The 15,253-nt window shown below is 45.3% G+C and overlaps 2 protein-coding genes across 2 annotated transcripts in view; both read left to right on the top strand.

Moving 5' to 3' along the window:
• Positions 1-72: 72 nt before the first annotated feature.
• On the top strand, positions 73-4,848 carry LOC124215726 (uncharacterized). Its single transcript, XM_046619452.2, has 12 exons — positions 73-361; positions 474-859; positions 926-1,310; positions 1,378-1,531; positions 1,597-1,768; positions 1,830-1,911; positions 1,973-2,098; positions 2,164-2,332; positions 2,397-2,618; positions 2,703-2,772; positions 4,246-4,314; positions 4,425-4,848. The coding sequence occupies exons 2-11, from the start codon at positions 650-652 to the stop codon at positions 4,309-4,311; spliced, it is 1,656 nt and encodes a 551-aa protein (XP_046475408.1). The 5' UTR covers positions 73-361; positions 474-649; the 3' UTR covers positions 4,312-4,314; positions 4,425-4,848.
• A 256-nt stretch (positions 4,849-5,104) lies between these two features.
• The window catches only part of Ror (tyrosine-protein kinase transmembrane receptor Ror), a 130,766-nt gene continuing 120,617 nt past the window's right edge, over positions 5,105-15,253 (top strand). The window contains exon 1 of the mRNA XM_046619436.2: positions 5,105-5,610. Within this exon, the coding sequence (XP_046475392.1) occupies positions 5,550-5,610 (61 nt within the window). The 5' untranslated portion in view covers positions 5,105-5,549. The remainder of the gene's footprint in view (positions 5,611-15,253) is intronic.

Raw genomic sequence — 15,253 nt, 5'->3', positions numbered from 1 at the left:
TCGGTTAATCGAGGACGGAATCGTGAGGTGGGCGTCATCCACGTGGGCAGAGGATCATACGAGACGGCCTCGCCTCTGGCCTTTTGCAGATCGAATATGGTTACGAGGCTTCTTCACCGATGACTCGATCATCGCGGTCGGTCCTATTGAAATCAATCGCCTTCCAACGATGAGCGTATTTACCGTCGTCCCAATTCAGACGTACCTTCTTTGAATGTAAATTGTCCCTCGTGCTGCTTCTTTTCCTATCCAAATAAGCCCTTAACGACAAGATAACCGATTAACCTCTGACTCTGAGATTACCCGTGCAGAGTGAAAAAGATAATACAAAGATAAAAATAGCCATCGTTACAACAAGTTCGTGAGTGCAAAATAAACTGTTACACTACTTGTTGTTTCGACCTAATTTATTTAAGCAACTCGAAATTCGATGTCAACACTTTCCCAAAGTATAGCGTTCGATTTATACGCAGTGGGAACTTAGCCGCGAGCGCTTTACTCGCGACTGGACAAACGGCAAACTTCGCTCGATGAGGACTGACGTTTGATCAAAAATCGAGGGGATATTAAACCTCCCGTTGCAACATTGATCTCGGCTCTGGTCCCAGAATATAACGTGCGGATAGTTAAAGCTGGAGTAGAATGTGTGATGGGGTCAGGTCCCCTGAGGATGTGCTTGGTGGTTTTGGTCGGCTTCACTCTGAGCTCAGATGAGGTTCTCGCCAAGAAGGTGTTCAAAGGTGATCAGAACATCGGAACAGTGCTGTTCGATCGAAGCGACTGCGGCAAGCACTGCTGGACGAGCGAGGAGTTCACGGTCTTGAACAGTCGGCGAATGTTCCAGGACATCCTGCCCAAGGTAGCGTTCGGTTAACCCTCTGCCTAATCCTTTCCCCCGAGCTGTTTAATTGCCTTCCTCGTTCAGGTGAAGGTGATAGACGCCGAGAACGATCAGTACATCGCCCTGCTGATGGACTACTTCCACATCTGTCTCGAGTGCGTGCGCAAGCTGTCGATCGGAAAGACGAAGCACCTTATGCTGAAGGCACTGGCAGACACGATGGGTGGCTACCTTCACGTCTACGTGCTGCCGCTTACCAGACGCTCGTACTACGCCGGAAACATTAAGTACCGGAACGCCAAGCGGCTTTTCGAGCTCTTCGACGAGCTCAAGAACTTCCTGCACACGAACGGCGTCGGCTGGCTAAAGCCCAGCCTCAACAAGAAGCACGTCAAGACACCACCGATCGTCATTACACCGCCTCAGAGTTCCGTTTCCTGCGATGGACTGATCACTTACCCTGCTCGTGGTTGTTTGGCAATTTGTTTAGTCAGTAGCAGCTTTTACTTACCTTGTACCGAGGGTTTTTCTCACAGCAGATTCCAGTTCCGGTCAAGGTGAGGTCAGCCGTCCGAACCCGTCGAAGAGGAAGAGGTACATTCAGCGTCGAAGGAGGACCCGAGGTGCCGGGGGATCTGGTCCAGTCACTGTGCCGCTGCCTTTTCTGGATGACGAAGTGAACCCGAACAGGTGGGAGGATCCGAGCGGTGATCAACGCTCGGAAATAGACTCATGCCAGTTTCCCTGACTTTCAGCATAGCCCTGCCGTTCAAGACGGACACTCTCCAATCTCTTTACTGCGAGCAGTCGGCCTTTTCTCTGGTAAAATACTACGTGTCTAGTGTAAAGTGCATCGTCTCGCGTTCGAAGACGAAATTCGAACTGCTCAAATTCAACAAGGACATGTTCGATTGGCTCCAACAATCGGTTAGTCATTGAGAACCCGTTTCTTCGATTATTTTTCACTCGATAATTCCTCCTGCGGCAGGTAAATCCTCACTTGGATGACGAAAAGTGGTACCCAGCCTTCGGCGGGGTCATGAGAGTTATTTCCTCGCTGAAAGAGACAGGTTAGCCAAATTCTTTAGCGCATCGTTTAAACACAGACTGAAACCCTCTTATCGTTCCAAGGGCTTGGGGACGAAGGCGACAAGATCAAGCAGGGCGGTGATTACCAGATGATGCCCAAGGTCAAGGCGTCGACTAAATCCCCCGAAGAAGAGGGTGCCCCTCCCCTGTACAAGGGAAAGATATCAGGTAGTGGTTAGTTCAATTACTTCAAGATCGTTGTCTAACTCGTGAAACAATTTCCGAATGAACAGGTAACGACGATGGTAACGGCGTAACATTCGGAACGACCGAATTGATCGTCATCGCTCTGGCCGGTGCTCTGCTCATGTGGCTTCTGATCGGTATAATACTGGTCTGCTACCGATTCCTGACCAGAAACTCGGAGGAATGTCCTCCCTGCGAATCCCCCGCCAACACTCCGTAAGACTCGAAAAGCTCTCGACCTTTCGACCACCGGAGTACTAGAATTTAGGGATACTTACAGCGTAGCGGTGCTTTATGAAAACGCGGAGTACTGTGTTCCCGAGTGTCCCAGCAAACCCTCGAAACGGGGTCTTGGCCGACGTCTGGCCGAGTGGTGGAAGAAGAGGTTCGGTCCCTGCGAAGGTGGCTGTGATGACGAGGACGAGGAACGGTGCCTGGCTGCGATCAGTTACAGTAGCAAGGACACCATCGACGTTACCAACAGCACTAGCAAGTCCTGCACGTGAGTTGCAATGTGGAAAAAATTACTCATAACAAAATGCCAGATCCAAGCAGATCAACAATATCCTTTCACCTTTGTCGACAGTAAGAAATGCTACAACTCGTTCAAGTCTCCGTCCCAGTCCGTATCTCCAGGAGGTTGCGTGTCCTCCAGGGTAAGTTTCGCTTCGAATTCGAGTCCAGCGAAGGATTCAGGGTTCAGGTTCTGCACTGTCGACACCTTGATTACTGAACATAAAAGTGATCGTGATTGATTTTTTGAGGAAACAAAATTATTGCGTCAGAAGTTTGATGCACTATATCGATCATCCTCGCTGTTAAGGGGACATATCAGTGAAAAAAATTTCTATTTTCATCAAACCTCTTTTGTTCGAAAACTATTGTGAATATTGTCAATTACCAATTATTGGGAGAATTAGGTGGTAACTTGTCCGATCGCAATTTCCATGGTAAGTTTTGTACTCTATGCTCTACCGATGGCTGTGGGAATCTTTTCAGATTTTTACGACGAGGATTGTAATGCAAGGAGCTTTTCAAAGAACACCACTGAGCGACGTTATTTTAAATAATACCTGGACACATATGAAACGTTGCTGATTCGAAACCGAGTAAAAATCACTTGTTTTATGGAGCTTTATTTTGAGTTCAAGTTTTGAGCAAATCGGCAAAGTCTAGAGCTTTATTAACGTGTCCCCTTAACAGTAAAATAAAAAAAAAAAAATCATTCCGCTGGCTAGCATAGCGGCAAATTCAAATAAGGAACGAATCGATCGTTAGTGGATTCCAGCGCCAACTTCAGGCGGCATCATTCACTCGTACCTACAGTCTGACCACCTTTACGGCCCGCTGCTATGCAGCGTGGAAATGGTAAGGCAGGAACACAAACTTATCGCCAACGGATGAAAGAAATAGTGACCATCGTTCGGGAGATGAAAATTAGGACTGTTCAGTTGCCGATAATTGCAGTACGCGTACAGTTATTGTTCATATTGATTTTAATGAACGTGATGCAAAATTGGTTGAACTTTCAAACGCGAGGAATTTTTTTACATCATATTGTAAAGAATTTTTTTTATGTTTCCGTCGAGCGACGGTGCAGACGAACTCTGTTTTTTCTTTTTCTTCTTCATACCAGATAAAAAAGTAGAATGAAAAAAGCAAACTGTTTAAGAAAGTAAATTCATCCGTTATCGTGGTAATAAATTAAACCATCAGCTGGGTAAGCGACGTTGCCCTGAGAAAATATTTGCCCACCATTCGACGCGTAAATATATATTTAGACCCTTGTACCGACTGCGGAAAGTTTTAAGTGCCATACGAGTATAACCCCGGCCGCTCTCACGTACATATATATACGTATATATCCTACGGCAGTTGGAAAAATACATTCGAAATGCAATTAATGATAAAAATAGAGCCTCTCCTTGAAAAGGGAAAATATTTTTAAAAAAACATAAATGAATTCAAATACGGCTGAGGCTAAACTCCTGCCGAATGTGTTTTCGTGTGTATTCTCCGAACTGGCTAACAGTCACTCTGGTTTTCGGAAGAAATTTTCTGCCTACTTCCCGTACATACTTCCGGTCGCGACAGCACATGCTGTTTAAACGTTTGCTTACTTATTTTAGTCAAAGACCGGCTACACTTCGGACTCTACAAGCAATTCCGAAGTCGAGAGGGCAAAGTCTCGTTAAATGGTGAGTCGGTTAATTAATTGAACTTCTGAAGAGCTACAAGCAATTTGGTTTCTTAATTTTTAATCTGCAATTTTTATCTCGTCTCTGTAATCTTTGAAAATCCCGCGCAGGATAATCGTGCGGACGAAGACCGGAAATGGGGTATCAACGATGACGAAGATATCTTCTGCAGGATATTATTGAGCCTGATTTTGATCCTGCCTAATCGGTACTGCCGAAGAATGATTGATCGTGATGATCATTTTGGTGCTTTAACACCGGGTAACGAAGCGCTAATCAATCGTGCAAGCCTCATCATCGCAGACGTGGACGTTTCGACTAAGATTGCAATCAGATCGGTAGCTCTGAACTTTGTGTAAACGAGAATACATATCCCTACAACTATTTATTATACCCGCTGACTTTCAATTCCGTACCGATAAAAGATGCGGAACATGATTGAAAGGAACGTGTACATAGGCCGCGACTTTTCAACTAGAATAAGGCAGACATTTACTGTGTGTTTGAACACAGCTTCCGATCCCAGGATGAAGCAAAAAGGTTTGGAAAGATGGCATAAAAATTGAAAGTTTGAAAAATCGCAGTGATATTGAAAAAATTGTCAGAACTTCGATCCGAAAATGAGCCTGATTTTACGGTAGCTCTCGGGCGAAGCGATCCGCTCCTCGCAGCATCCGTGAGAGATCTGCGCCGGTGAGAAGATCAGGGCATTCAGTCGAATCCACCGCCATCTAGAGTCTAAGCGTGATGAGAGTCGAGCGACGCGGGATGTTGCAGTGTTGCGCGCAACGTCACTGAGCGTGCTTGTGTTCGATTTGTTGTCCTCGGGCACGCGGCCAACGAACCGCATCGCGCGTGTACCCCAAGTTCAAAAAATCGCATCTTCCCTCCGAAGGCGAGATTTTGAAATATTTGTCCTTGCAATTTGTCGCTGGCATCGATCAAGTGCGAACTATACTATTTGTGATTTTTTTTTTTTTTCTGTTCACTGTTTTAAATTGTTTTCTGTGCGGTTGTCTTCCAATTTTCTGTTACCTTTTCTTCTACTTCTTCTTCTTCTTCTTCTTGAATGTCGTATAAAATGACTGTGGCGAAGTTTCACAGTTCGTGGATTGTGACAAGTTTGATAAAAGTTTTGTGTTGATTTTGTTGATTTCGTTTTGGGCGGATTTTTATCTCCTCATCTTCATCATCGCGTAGTCATCGTCTGCGAATTGCAGAATTTTTGCCAAGATATGAGGCGGACCGTGACGTTTTGTGTAACTGCGATTATCTTCTTCCTGTCAGCTGTCAAAGGTGAGTCAGCTCGTCTCACCGAACATATATGCGGGTGTGGAATAAAATTGATGGGAAAATATTATGCCGTAAATTTACTGGATTCTGTACCAGACTTTGCGCCTCCATACATCCTCGAGCAATCCTTCTACTTGTTGAACTCACGTGAAAGATTCGAATCCCGTTACGATTTTCGCCGTTTTAAATGGAATTCAAATCGGAGTGATCGAAGTTCGAGATTTAACTCTCGAAGTCAAGGATTAAATATTATTCGTCGGACAAAACACGCTAATTACAATTTATACCGACGTTGATCAAAGGGATCATTTTACTTCAATCGTATGCCTGAAACGTTGAATAATACATGTAAAGAAAGAAGCAATGAGTTTTAATTTTCCCGCAAAGAAAGTTGCGGGAAATCTAATTTTAAAAGTTGAGCTAAACGATCTTTGTTATAAAAAAAATTTCATCAACAATTAAAATGAAATCAACGACTGATTTAAAAATTCTCAACAAACGAGTAATTTTCGCCTGAAAAAAATGTACTTTCTACGTTTTTCACACAACTGTCACGAATTCTGTACAACGAACTTTCAGTAATGGCCTGTATAAGTCTTAAGAAGCGATGAATTTTTTTTCCTTCCGTTGAATTTAAACCACAATTATCACCATGAAAGTCTCTACATTCCAAGCTACAATTGCCACGACGTAAGAAAAAACTCACCAATACAAAAACAGCTGGATCGAGCTTACGATAAAAAACGCATGACACGTGATTCAAAATTGGAACGTTAATCTGCGTATCCGCTTCAGAAAGATACACTACATAGCACGTGTGACGAAGGGGTTGATTTAGAGGCGATAAAGCGCATCGCTGCTCTGTATTCGCAGACGAAATGCGAATGTATCTATACGTACGTTCGTATTTTCGAGTAAAAATATCCCCGATATTAGCGCTAACCCGTTGCACGTGCGTGCGAGGCGAGAGGGATCTCCTTCTCTTTCACTCCCCTTCTCCCTCTCTCTCTCTCATGGTTTTTAAGTGCCTCCTAAATATAAGTGCGTGTAGGTGTACCGAAAACATTATACGACGTTTTTTACCCGCAAGTTTCGAGTATACGTGCCTGCATCAAACCCGCGATAGTATTTATCTCCCCCCGACGCCCCGAGCGAGGGGGTTCATTGGATGCCCAAGAAACTTCCAAATTATGGCCTCTCCTCCTCCTCATCCGCGCCTCGATATCTCGGGCCATTCTCTCGCGTTTATCTCTTCCAAGATTCCCCGTAAGAGGTCTTCTTACTTGCCGAATCTCCCCCCTTAATTGCTTGGTCATTATCGAGTTCGGCCGCAGGGGTTCAAAATGTAAAAATAATTGTACAAAAAATATTTTTAGAGAGGAAAATTCTACGTGAAAATTAGACAATTTTTACCGCTATACCGCGAAATGGTTCCCATCTATAATGTTCAAGCATTCTTATTTTCTCAACCTAGACAAATGTCAAGTGGTGGGCAGGTTTCACGGTGCCAGGTGCGATTCTCGGTCTAATAATATATACCGCATGATCCGAGACTGCAGAAGATGACGATGGTGATTGACTGACGAGACTGCAGAGCAACGTATCGTACAATAGAATATACGACGAAAAAAAATGTCCCCCCCCTCCCCCCCCCCCCCCCCCCATCCGCCATCCTGACAAAGTCCGAGAGAAATTTCAATCAACGTACCAGATTGCGAAATCTGGTCACCTTGAGCGTCTATTTCGGAGATAATACGCCTGCAGGGAGACGGTTAGGGGAAAAGGAAAGAAAGGGATGTAGGCAAGAAGAGCGAAAAAAAAGTGGCAGAAGTCATATAGGCGCGAGCCAAAGATGCACCGCAAGCTCGCTTAAGTCAATGCCCGACGTGAGTACTCCCGCCATATAAATCTAAACTTAAATTTAGACCGACTACTAAGCCGGCGTCCACCTTACCTTGTGCTTTTACGCAAGTCGGTGCTGCCATCAGCCCGCGGTTTTCAGAAAACCGCTCCGAAGATCACCGTCATCTTCCGTCGGGGTGGTCCTCACTCTCTCTAATCCAAGAAGAGCGCCGAAAACTGCCATTCGAAGTCAGCCGTTGAAGATCCGATAGCCGTTTCACCGTCTCCGGATGATTGGGACACTAGAAAACAGCAAGCACATTTCTGGATTAAGATTCTGTAATTTCACTTTTCACATTGGTTGACTAAACTTGTTGCAAACCAATCGGAATGCTCGGATGTTGGGAAATGTGAGCAGTGAAATTACAGAATCTCAACCATGAAGTACACTTTAAGTACGTGGGCATAGAGCAAGCACGACAATTGATCGAGTAGTAATTGAACGGTTTCAGAAGTGGGTAGCCTCATACAAACACAATCTACGAATACACACCCTGCATCCCTCCTCCGTGTGTCAGAGTTGTTGTGGTCGGCACCCTGCACCATGTTCGCCCAATGACTGCATCGACTAGAGGCATGCATTCTCGAGCCAAGGATCATCCCTGCACTCCATCCTCCCCCCTTTCCTCCACATGAACTGTTGTCGGTCGAACAGGCTCTCTACTAATTGGTATTAATTCGTGCTAATTAATTAAATCACAGCATGTGGGCAACGTCCTCGTTCAGTCCGTACAACGCGATGCACTGCGCACGACCATCATCAGTCGGTGCTGGGATTCGGACCCTCTCGAACATGGCTTTGACGACAACTGATCAGTTAGTTTACGTATATATGTATGTATGTATGTATGTTTGGATGTACATATGTTTGGATGTATGTATGTATGTTTCAATTCACCTGAATTCCCGACGAAACTTGGAACGAGTATATAAATTAGACACAACATCAGGTCCAGGCTCATTACCAGTCACTGTAGTACCGTTTTCAGGGTAATCGTTGATCAGCGTGCAGCATCCCAGTTTCAATTTCGACTTCCCTGCGCGACATCATCACCCAGTGGTACAGTCTCCTTGTCCATTCGACTATGTAGCCCATAGACGCAATTGCTCGCTCAAACGATGCTAGGTGGTGCAGATGGGAACACAGAGAGCCAACACCTAATTCAGGTGGAGTGTACACCGCAGGGCGGACGGTATGCCAGCGTAGCTAACCAGCCGTTGTTGACCATTCGGACCGTGGCAGCCGGGGGACGACAAGCGTGTTCAATGTTCATCTTCCTCCCATCAATAGAGGCGAGTGGCAAGCCCGTTCGCCACGTCGCGTTGATTAACACGGTAGGGTCGCGCCACGGGTAGCCGGTCAGTGTTCTCGGGATCGAGTACCCGGAGCTTGGCGCCTTGGTCTCGGAAGTCGATGGTGAAATTGACGGTGTGAATAGCCCTTGAATATCGAACGTCGTCGGGGCGTCGAAATCGGACTTTTCCATCGTACCTGACTGCGGCGGTGCGAAAGGGAGGAAAGTTCAAAGCCTGGAACTGCACCTATCCAGTCCAATTACCCATCCACGGAGCGCGGATTTTCCGCAGTGGTTTAATTGCGGTTCGTTTAAACGCTGCGGGTTCGAAGATAAAAAAGAAAGTGCGTCAAGTGGGCAGCGGCGAAGGGCGGCCTTTTCGTTCATTTGCATTGTCCCTGCAGGTTGCACCGTCGTTAGCAAATGCCCACCGCTACCGCTTTCTTTGATTATAATTGCACCGGGGTGCAATTCGGTACCTCGATCAACGTCATATATACCCTGAACGCGACGCGACGATCCCCGTAATCTGCACACCGATTCATCCATATACGCCCGGCTAACTGCAACGCAGGGGTTATTAAATTTGCGGGCATTTCTACGTTGTCGCGTACGATCATTCCATGATGAACCCCACGGTGGGTTATTAAACTTGTACGACTTCTCGTTTCGACATGGTCTCCACCGCTCTTTGTACCTCTGTTACCATGACGATCCCGTGCCTAATCCCTTCGGCGTTTTGAGCTCCCGACTTCGGTGTGCAGGCTTCTTCATCGGCGTCTTTACAACGCTTCTCTTTCTACTTGTCACGTTGTTGTGCACTTGCGCTGCAACAGCCAGAATTGCAGCGGAAAAATTCTCTCTATTTCTGTTTTCACCCGACGGACGGACGGATGAATGGACCGGATGGGCGCCTCTGGATGCTATCTACCGATTCAATTTGCTTTTTATTACGCCTCGCGAAACCGTAATAAATATATTTCCCATCTGGCGCCATTGATGCCACCGCTGTTCCTTCGCAGTACCGTCCGCATCGAACATTAAGCGATGATTTTCCCATCATATGGCACGCTTCGTACCCACTATACGTGCATTACGCTCGCCATCAGTGTCCGCATGGTTCGCCAAGGGTGATTTCGCATTTTACGACCGAAACAGCTCGACTGCGACAAAGTGCCGCTCGACATCATCGTCAGCTCGGATATTCAACAGCGTTTTTAAGAGCTCTGTGGGAATTTTTATGTCAGGATTTTGTAACCGAGATAGAAAGATTGCAAGTTCGGATTGTTCATACACCGATAGACAGTTTCCTGAAGATATGTGATTAGTTTCACCTCTTCGATATATATATATATGTGTGTGTGTGTGTCTAAATTCAATTTATACTTTTGAAACTTATAATGAAGTCACGTGTCACGTTTTCACACATGATATCGAGGAAACCGCTTGGCGAAATCGGTACAGGCATGTGAAATATTGAAAGTGATTTCACCGTGTGGCTGAATTCGGAGCTGACGAATGAAGCCAACCGTGTGGCGTGTCAACGTATACATATAACGTACATCCCTTATACTGCCGCGTTAATTAATATAACGCTACGGTAAATAATTACGTATTACAGCGAAACGACGGTGATTTCGTACTGCTGATACGAAAACCGAGTATAGAGTAGAGTTACGTGGCGGCAACGCGACGCCGAAATTAAACAAATAATTGGTTTAACTGTAAATTACTCCAAACAAATTGTTTAACCTCTCCTTCTCTCCGTCTCCCTCATCCGTTGAATTTACCATCCCTGAGTCATACGGGTAAATTTTTATCGCTAGCACTATTATTCGGGGAAATATCCGCGCCTACGTGAGCATGAAACATGCGCGAAATTTTATCCACTGCTCTTGTATTTCGTGCAATTCGGGACGGATCAATTTCAGCCCTCATGCCGCCAATCGGCGTAATTCTGCTTTTCATTTTAAATTTTTTTATTCTCTTTTCGTTTCTTCTCTTTGCAATTTTACCCCTTGAATCCATTCGAATCTTTCTTTTCTCCTCCGCTATCTCGGTTCCGATTTCTACGAATCAACTCTCAATCAGCTCGCCTTATATTTGTTATAGGATTATTCCGGCATGACGCAGGGGCTTCAAAGAATCACCAATTCTTATTCGTATTGCCTAATTCAAAGTCAGAGTCATAAAATGATGGTCGAAACTGTGAGAACTAGTGCAATTTGATTCTCTCGAATCGATCGAAAGTAAATTTATAAAAAATTCACCTTGTTTGATTAACTTTTAGTTTATTCAAGTTGTAGTTTCAGCTTCTACGGATTTTAATTGGCCTGAGTAATGAATACGTTTTAGTTAATGTAAACGATTCATTGCTGATTCGTTAAAAAAAATCGTGAATTATTCATCTATTCTTCACGTCAAGATTCACGATAGCTTTAGATACCTTTTTTCAGCTATTGGACGGAGGTTAGATAAATATCGAGGTGATATCTGTTTCCTGGAAGAAAAGTAATACACAGACGTAGCGATATATTAAACGGTAAGCGGAAATCAAATGAACGGAAGCCGTAACCGTTATGTAGGAATACCTCTTCTACTTGAATGTTCTCGAAGAAGTAGCAGAAGATGAAGACGACGAAGAAGAAGATGAATAAGAAGAAGAAGGAAGAGGAAAGAAAAGGAGAGAAAGAGCGAAGCACGTGCCCCGAGATTCGGGGTGTATGTGGAAGGTTTCAGAATGACAGCAGTTATGGCGCACACATGCATATGGGACCTGAATAACCATCGTCGTCGCGAGGCATGTGGATGGCGGTGAAAACGTCGGCGTCTCGACGCCGATTTAAGGCAGATGCCCGGTTCTTCTCAAATGGAACATTGGTATGTATATGAGAATAAGGAATGAAAATAAGAAGGCAATAGGAAACAAAAGAGAGTCGGGGCCCGGGAACCAGAGAAACGAAGAGAGAAATAGAAAAGCCCGTGTTTATAAATATCGGTCACGCCATGCGCCTCTGATCTTCCCGGGATATATATCAAAGGTTCAAAGGGCCCTGCAGTTCCGGAATCGAGGGTTCAAAATTTCGAGCCCGGTATCGAAATCCAAGAACGTGAACAGCTGCCGGCTCAAAGAGCCTCGGCATGAGGTTCGATCGTATTGAAAAATTTAACGGAAAATGGGTTTCAAAGAATTCGGCGACTAGGTGAAAATGGCAACTGTCGTTATTTCCTGAAATTTGACGCAAAGAATGGAGAACGCCTTGAAGGTAAAGACAGAAATTCCGTGCACAAGAGACCGGGTCTGAAATACGTATACCAACAAAGAGGAAGGATAAAAAAAAGGAGGAAAAGCGTGAAATAGTGGTCCATACCATAGTGTCCGTGTTGTGTAAAGCGGGGAGCCTTTTCTTATCTATCCAAGCTCTGTATAATGCGTCGGTAAACGCAGCGTTCAACTAAGCCAGAGTGCGAGCTTGGGAGAGTCATACTATATCCATCCAATTAGACGGGGTCTAACCGCCTTTCTTTCTTCTCATTCCCGCCATAACAGCACCGACTCGACAATTCGTTTCTCAGTGTACATCCGAGACACGTTTGATCTCACGCTGCGTGCACGGCTGTATTTTACTTACATCAGTTTTTCTCTCTTCCCTTGGTCTATCCTAATCAAGTAGCTCACGTCTCGTTGATTATCTCTACAATAACACTAATTGTTTCGTTGTAAATAGAAGACCGCTGATGAAATAAATCTCGACCGATGTAGCGGTTTTTAGAAACAGTCGATTCTCCGGGTTCCAAAAACCGCCTGAATCAGTTCTAATGAATTGTTTTTACAAAACGCGAGCATGTTTTAAGCGTTTTTTCACACGTATTTTCTACTGACCTCTAATATGATCTATACTTTGATGACTGACTAGCGTCCTCAGCCTGAGTCGATTAGAAGAAGACTAAATCGGCAACATCGCTTCAATAACCCCAATGGAACTAACGAATCACGTAGTTCACTGTCTATGTCATTGGTTCGAGTGACAAACCCACGTGACTAAATCTGTTTCCGATAGGCTATCACCTACGTGACCCGTTAATTTAACTTCGGATATTGCAGCGCTAGTGTCGATTTTCAGGGCTTCTAATCGGCACAAGCTGCTGTGTGCTGGAAGCATAGAAGACAGCCATCCGTTTCGTGTAGAGATTACCTAATGGCGTTTTCCGAACACAACGTATTCGTTTCTATGAAGACAGAGTGAGCTTGCGAATGCGCATACGCAGTCGCAAATAAATCTGACCTTACGCGACCCTAGCCTCAACTTCGTTCTTTGTGAAAAAACGCGTGATGTACTTTTGTTATATCCGAATCGTATGATCCCGTTACGAGAGTCGTGAAAACATCGCAAAAGACGAACAGGTCGAAGGGGGTTAAACCGCTGACGAATTGTTTGACATCCAGCACCCTTTCCTCGCCCCAGGGACCCGTTTTCCCATAATCGTGAAATCGGATATTCCTCGGTCAGGCGCATCAGCAAACGGTGGGCCAAACTCAGTCACTCTTCCCTCTCCACTCCCTCCTCCTCCATCGCAAAAGGTGGCAAAAATTCACGCCGAACGACTCGGCACGTAGCGTTATTTATCGACTTAGACAGGTTTTACGTGTCCGCGCAGCGGGAGGCGCCTGCCTCCTTCACAGATGCCCAGTGTAGGATTCGGGGGTTTCTTTGCCTGCAGTTTCGACTACAGGACCAGGCACCCCTTCCTCTCTTTCGGTGATCAGATCGATCCACCGCTGCTCGGCGAAGGGATAATCGGTCCCTGATTAATAATTGATACCAGATACGCGTGCGACCCTCAGGGACATTTTCCTGCAGGTATCAGGATCATAGGAGGATGCTTGTCAGACAAGAATTAACGATCCGGTTGCGTGTCGAGTTTCACCTGATAAAAATTAACTGCACATATCGTTGCGTGTGTATGTGTTTTTGTCTTGCCTTTTCACCGCTGCGCGAGCAAAACGTCCGCGGAATATTATAGAATTATCCTCGTCGTTTCTATTTGCCGGAGTTAATTTTGGCCTATCTATGACAACGTGAACCATGCGAAACCGTTAATCGCAAGGTAGAAATAAACTTTTGCTTCTCACTGCCGAAATTGATCCGATGGTTACGGATTGTGAGGTGAGGAATGAAAGAGAACAAATGTGAACTGCAGTCTAGTGGAAGAGGAATGGGGAAAAAGTGACATAACCGAATCAGAGAACAATTTTACCGTTCGCTTTTTACTCTCTCAAACTTTTAAAGCCGTTTTATATTACCTTTTTCGGCAGTAAAACAAATCGTTGGGTCGAGAGGCAAGTCGACGCGCGCGCCTTCGCCTCCGGCCTGCAGCAAAGAAAGGTTTGTTCAATAAAAGGAAAAAGGTGTATAAATAAGGTTCACTCGACAGCTGGATTTTACATCTCTGTTCTTCTCTACACCGTTCTCTTTTTTCGGCTCTTCACCTCTGCTCCATACGTTACGTCGAGAGGTAATTTTCCTCGGCAAACTCTTCGCTGTACCCACACTATAACTACCGTATATACTCGTATCGCCGGAATCGCGAATTGACACCGTTTACACGCTGGCTGGAGATAGGGAACCGGACATCGATGTTACACGTTACGTTAGGTCAGGTTCGGCTGATCTGACCAGTTTGCAGATCGACTCGTGCTACACGAGGTTGACCGGCAGAGCATTGACTCAGTGGCATCGTTTTAAACCATGATACACTTGAAGAAAAAATAGTTCTTCTATTTTCCACACCGAGAAGTATACGCGTGGTGGATGAAGAATAACATTAGACTTCTCATCGTCATGGGGTTGAATAAATCACCTGAATATCATTTCGGACTGTGCGAGATTCTCGGAAAGAGTGCGCGTGGCTGCACGATCAATCTCGATGCTTTCGTAATATACACTCAGGTGAAAATCATGAAACGAGAATAGTGCGTGACTGAGATTCGAAGAAGCCCAAAAAAGATGCAGAGTCAGCGGAGGAACATAGTAGGTATTGGTATAGGTATAGGAATAAATGGAACTGCTAACCGAACCGCTGCGATGCTGGGTAAATGTGTAACGAAGAGGCACTTAGCGGGTGTCTGTCTATGCACGAGCAATTTAAGATACTATAAGGCGATGCGGCAACTACTCGGTGTGTAATTAACTGAGAACGAAGTGGGGGACGCGAGTGGGGTTGATTAACGCGAGTCGAGCGATCATTACGCGATGCAGAGATTTGCCACTCTCTCCACCTCCGTTCGCCCCTCGTTTTTGCATAACCATCGTCGATTTTCTCAACTCTCATGTAACACGATATCGCCTCCACTCGGCAGACACCTCGAACATATCGGTGTACAAACGTGTGCGTGCGCAAGGTCCACACAGCGCTGCCCACCCTTCGCCCAACGAGGCCAAAAGAGG

The sequence above is a fragment of the Neodiprion pinetum genome, chromosome 3 (assembly GCF_021155775.2).
Source record: "Neodiprion pinetum isolate iyNeoPine1 chromosome 3, iyNeoPine1.2, whole genome shotgun sequence".
Classification (NCBI taxonomy): Eukaryota; Metazoa; Arthropoda; class Insecta; order Hymenoptera; family Diprionidae; genus Neodiprion; species Neodiprion pinetum.
The sequence above is the reverse complement of the archived record's forward strand: the minus strand, read 5'-3'. Positions and strand labels throughout refer to the sequence as shown.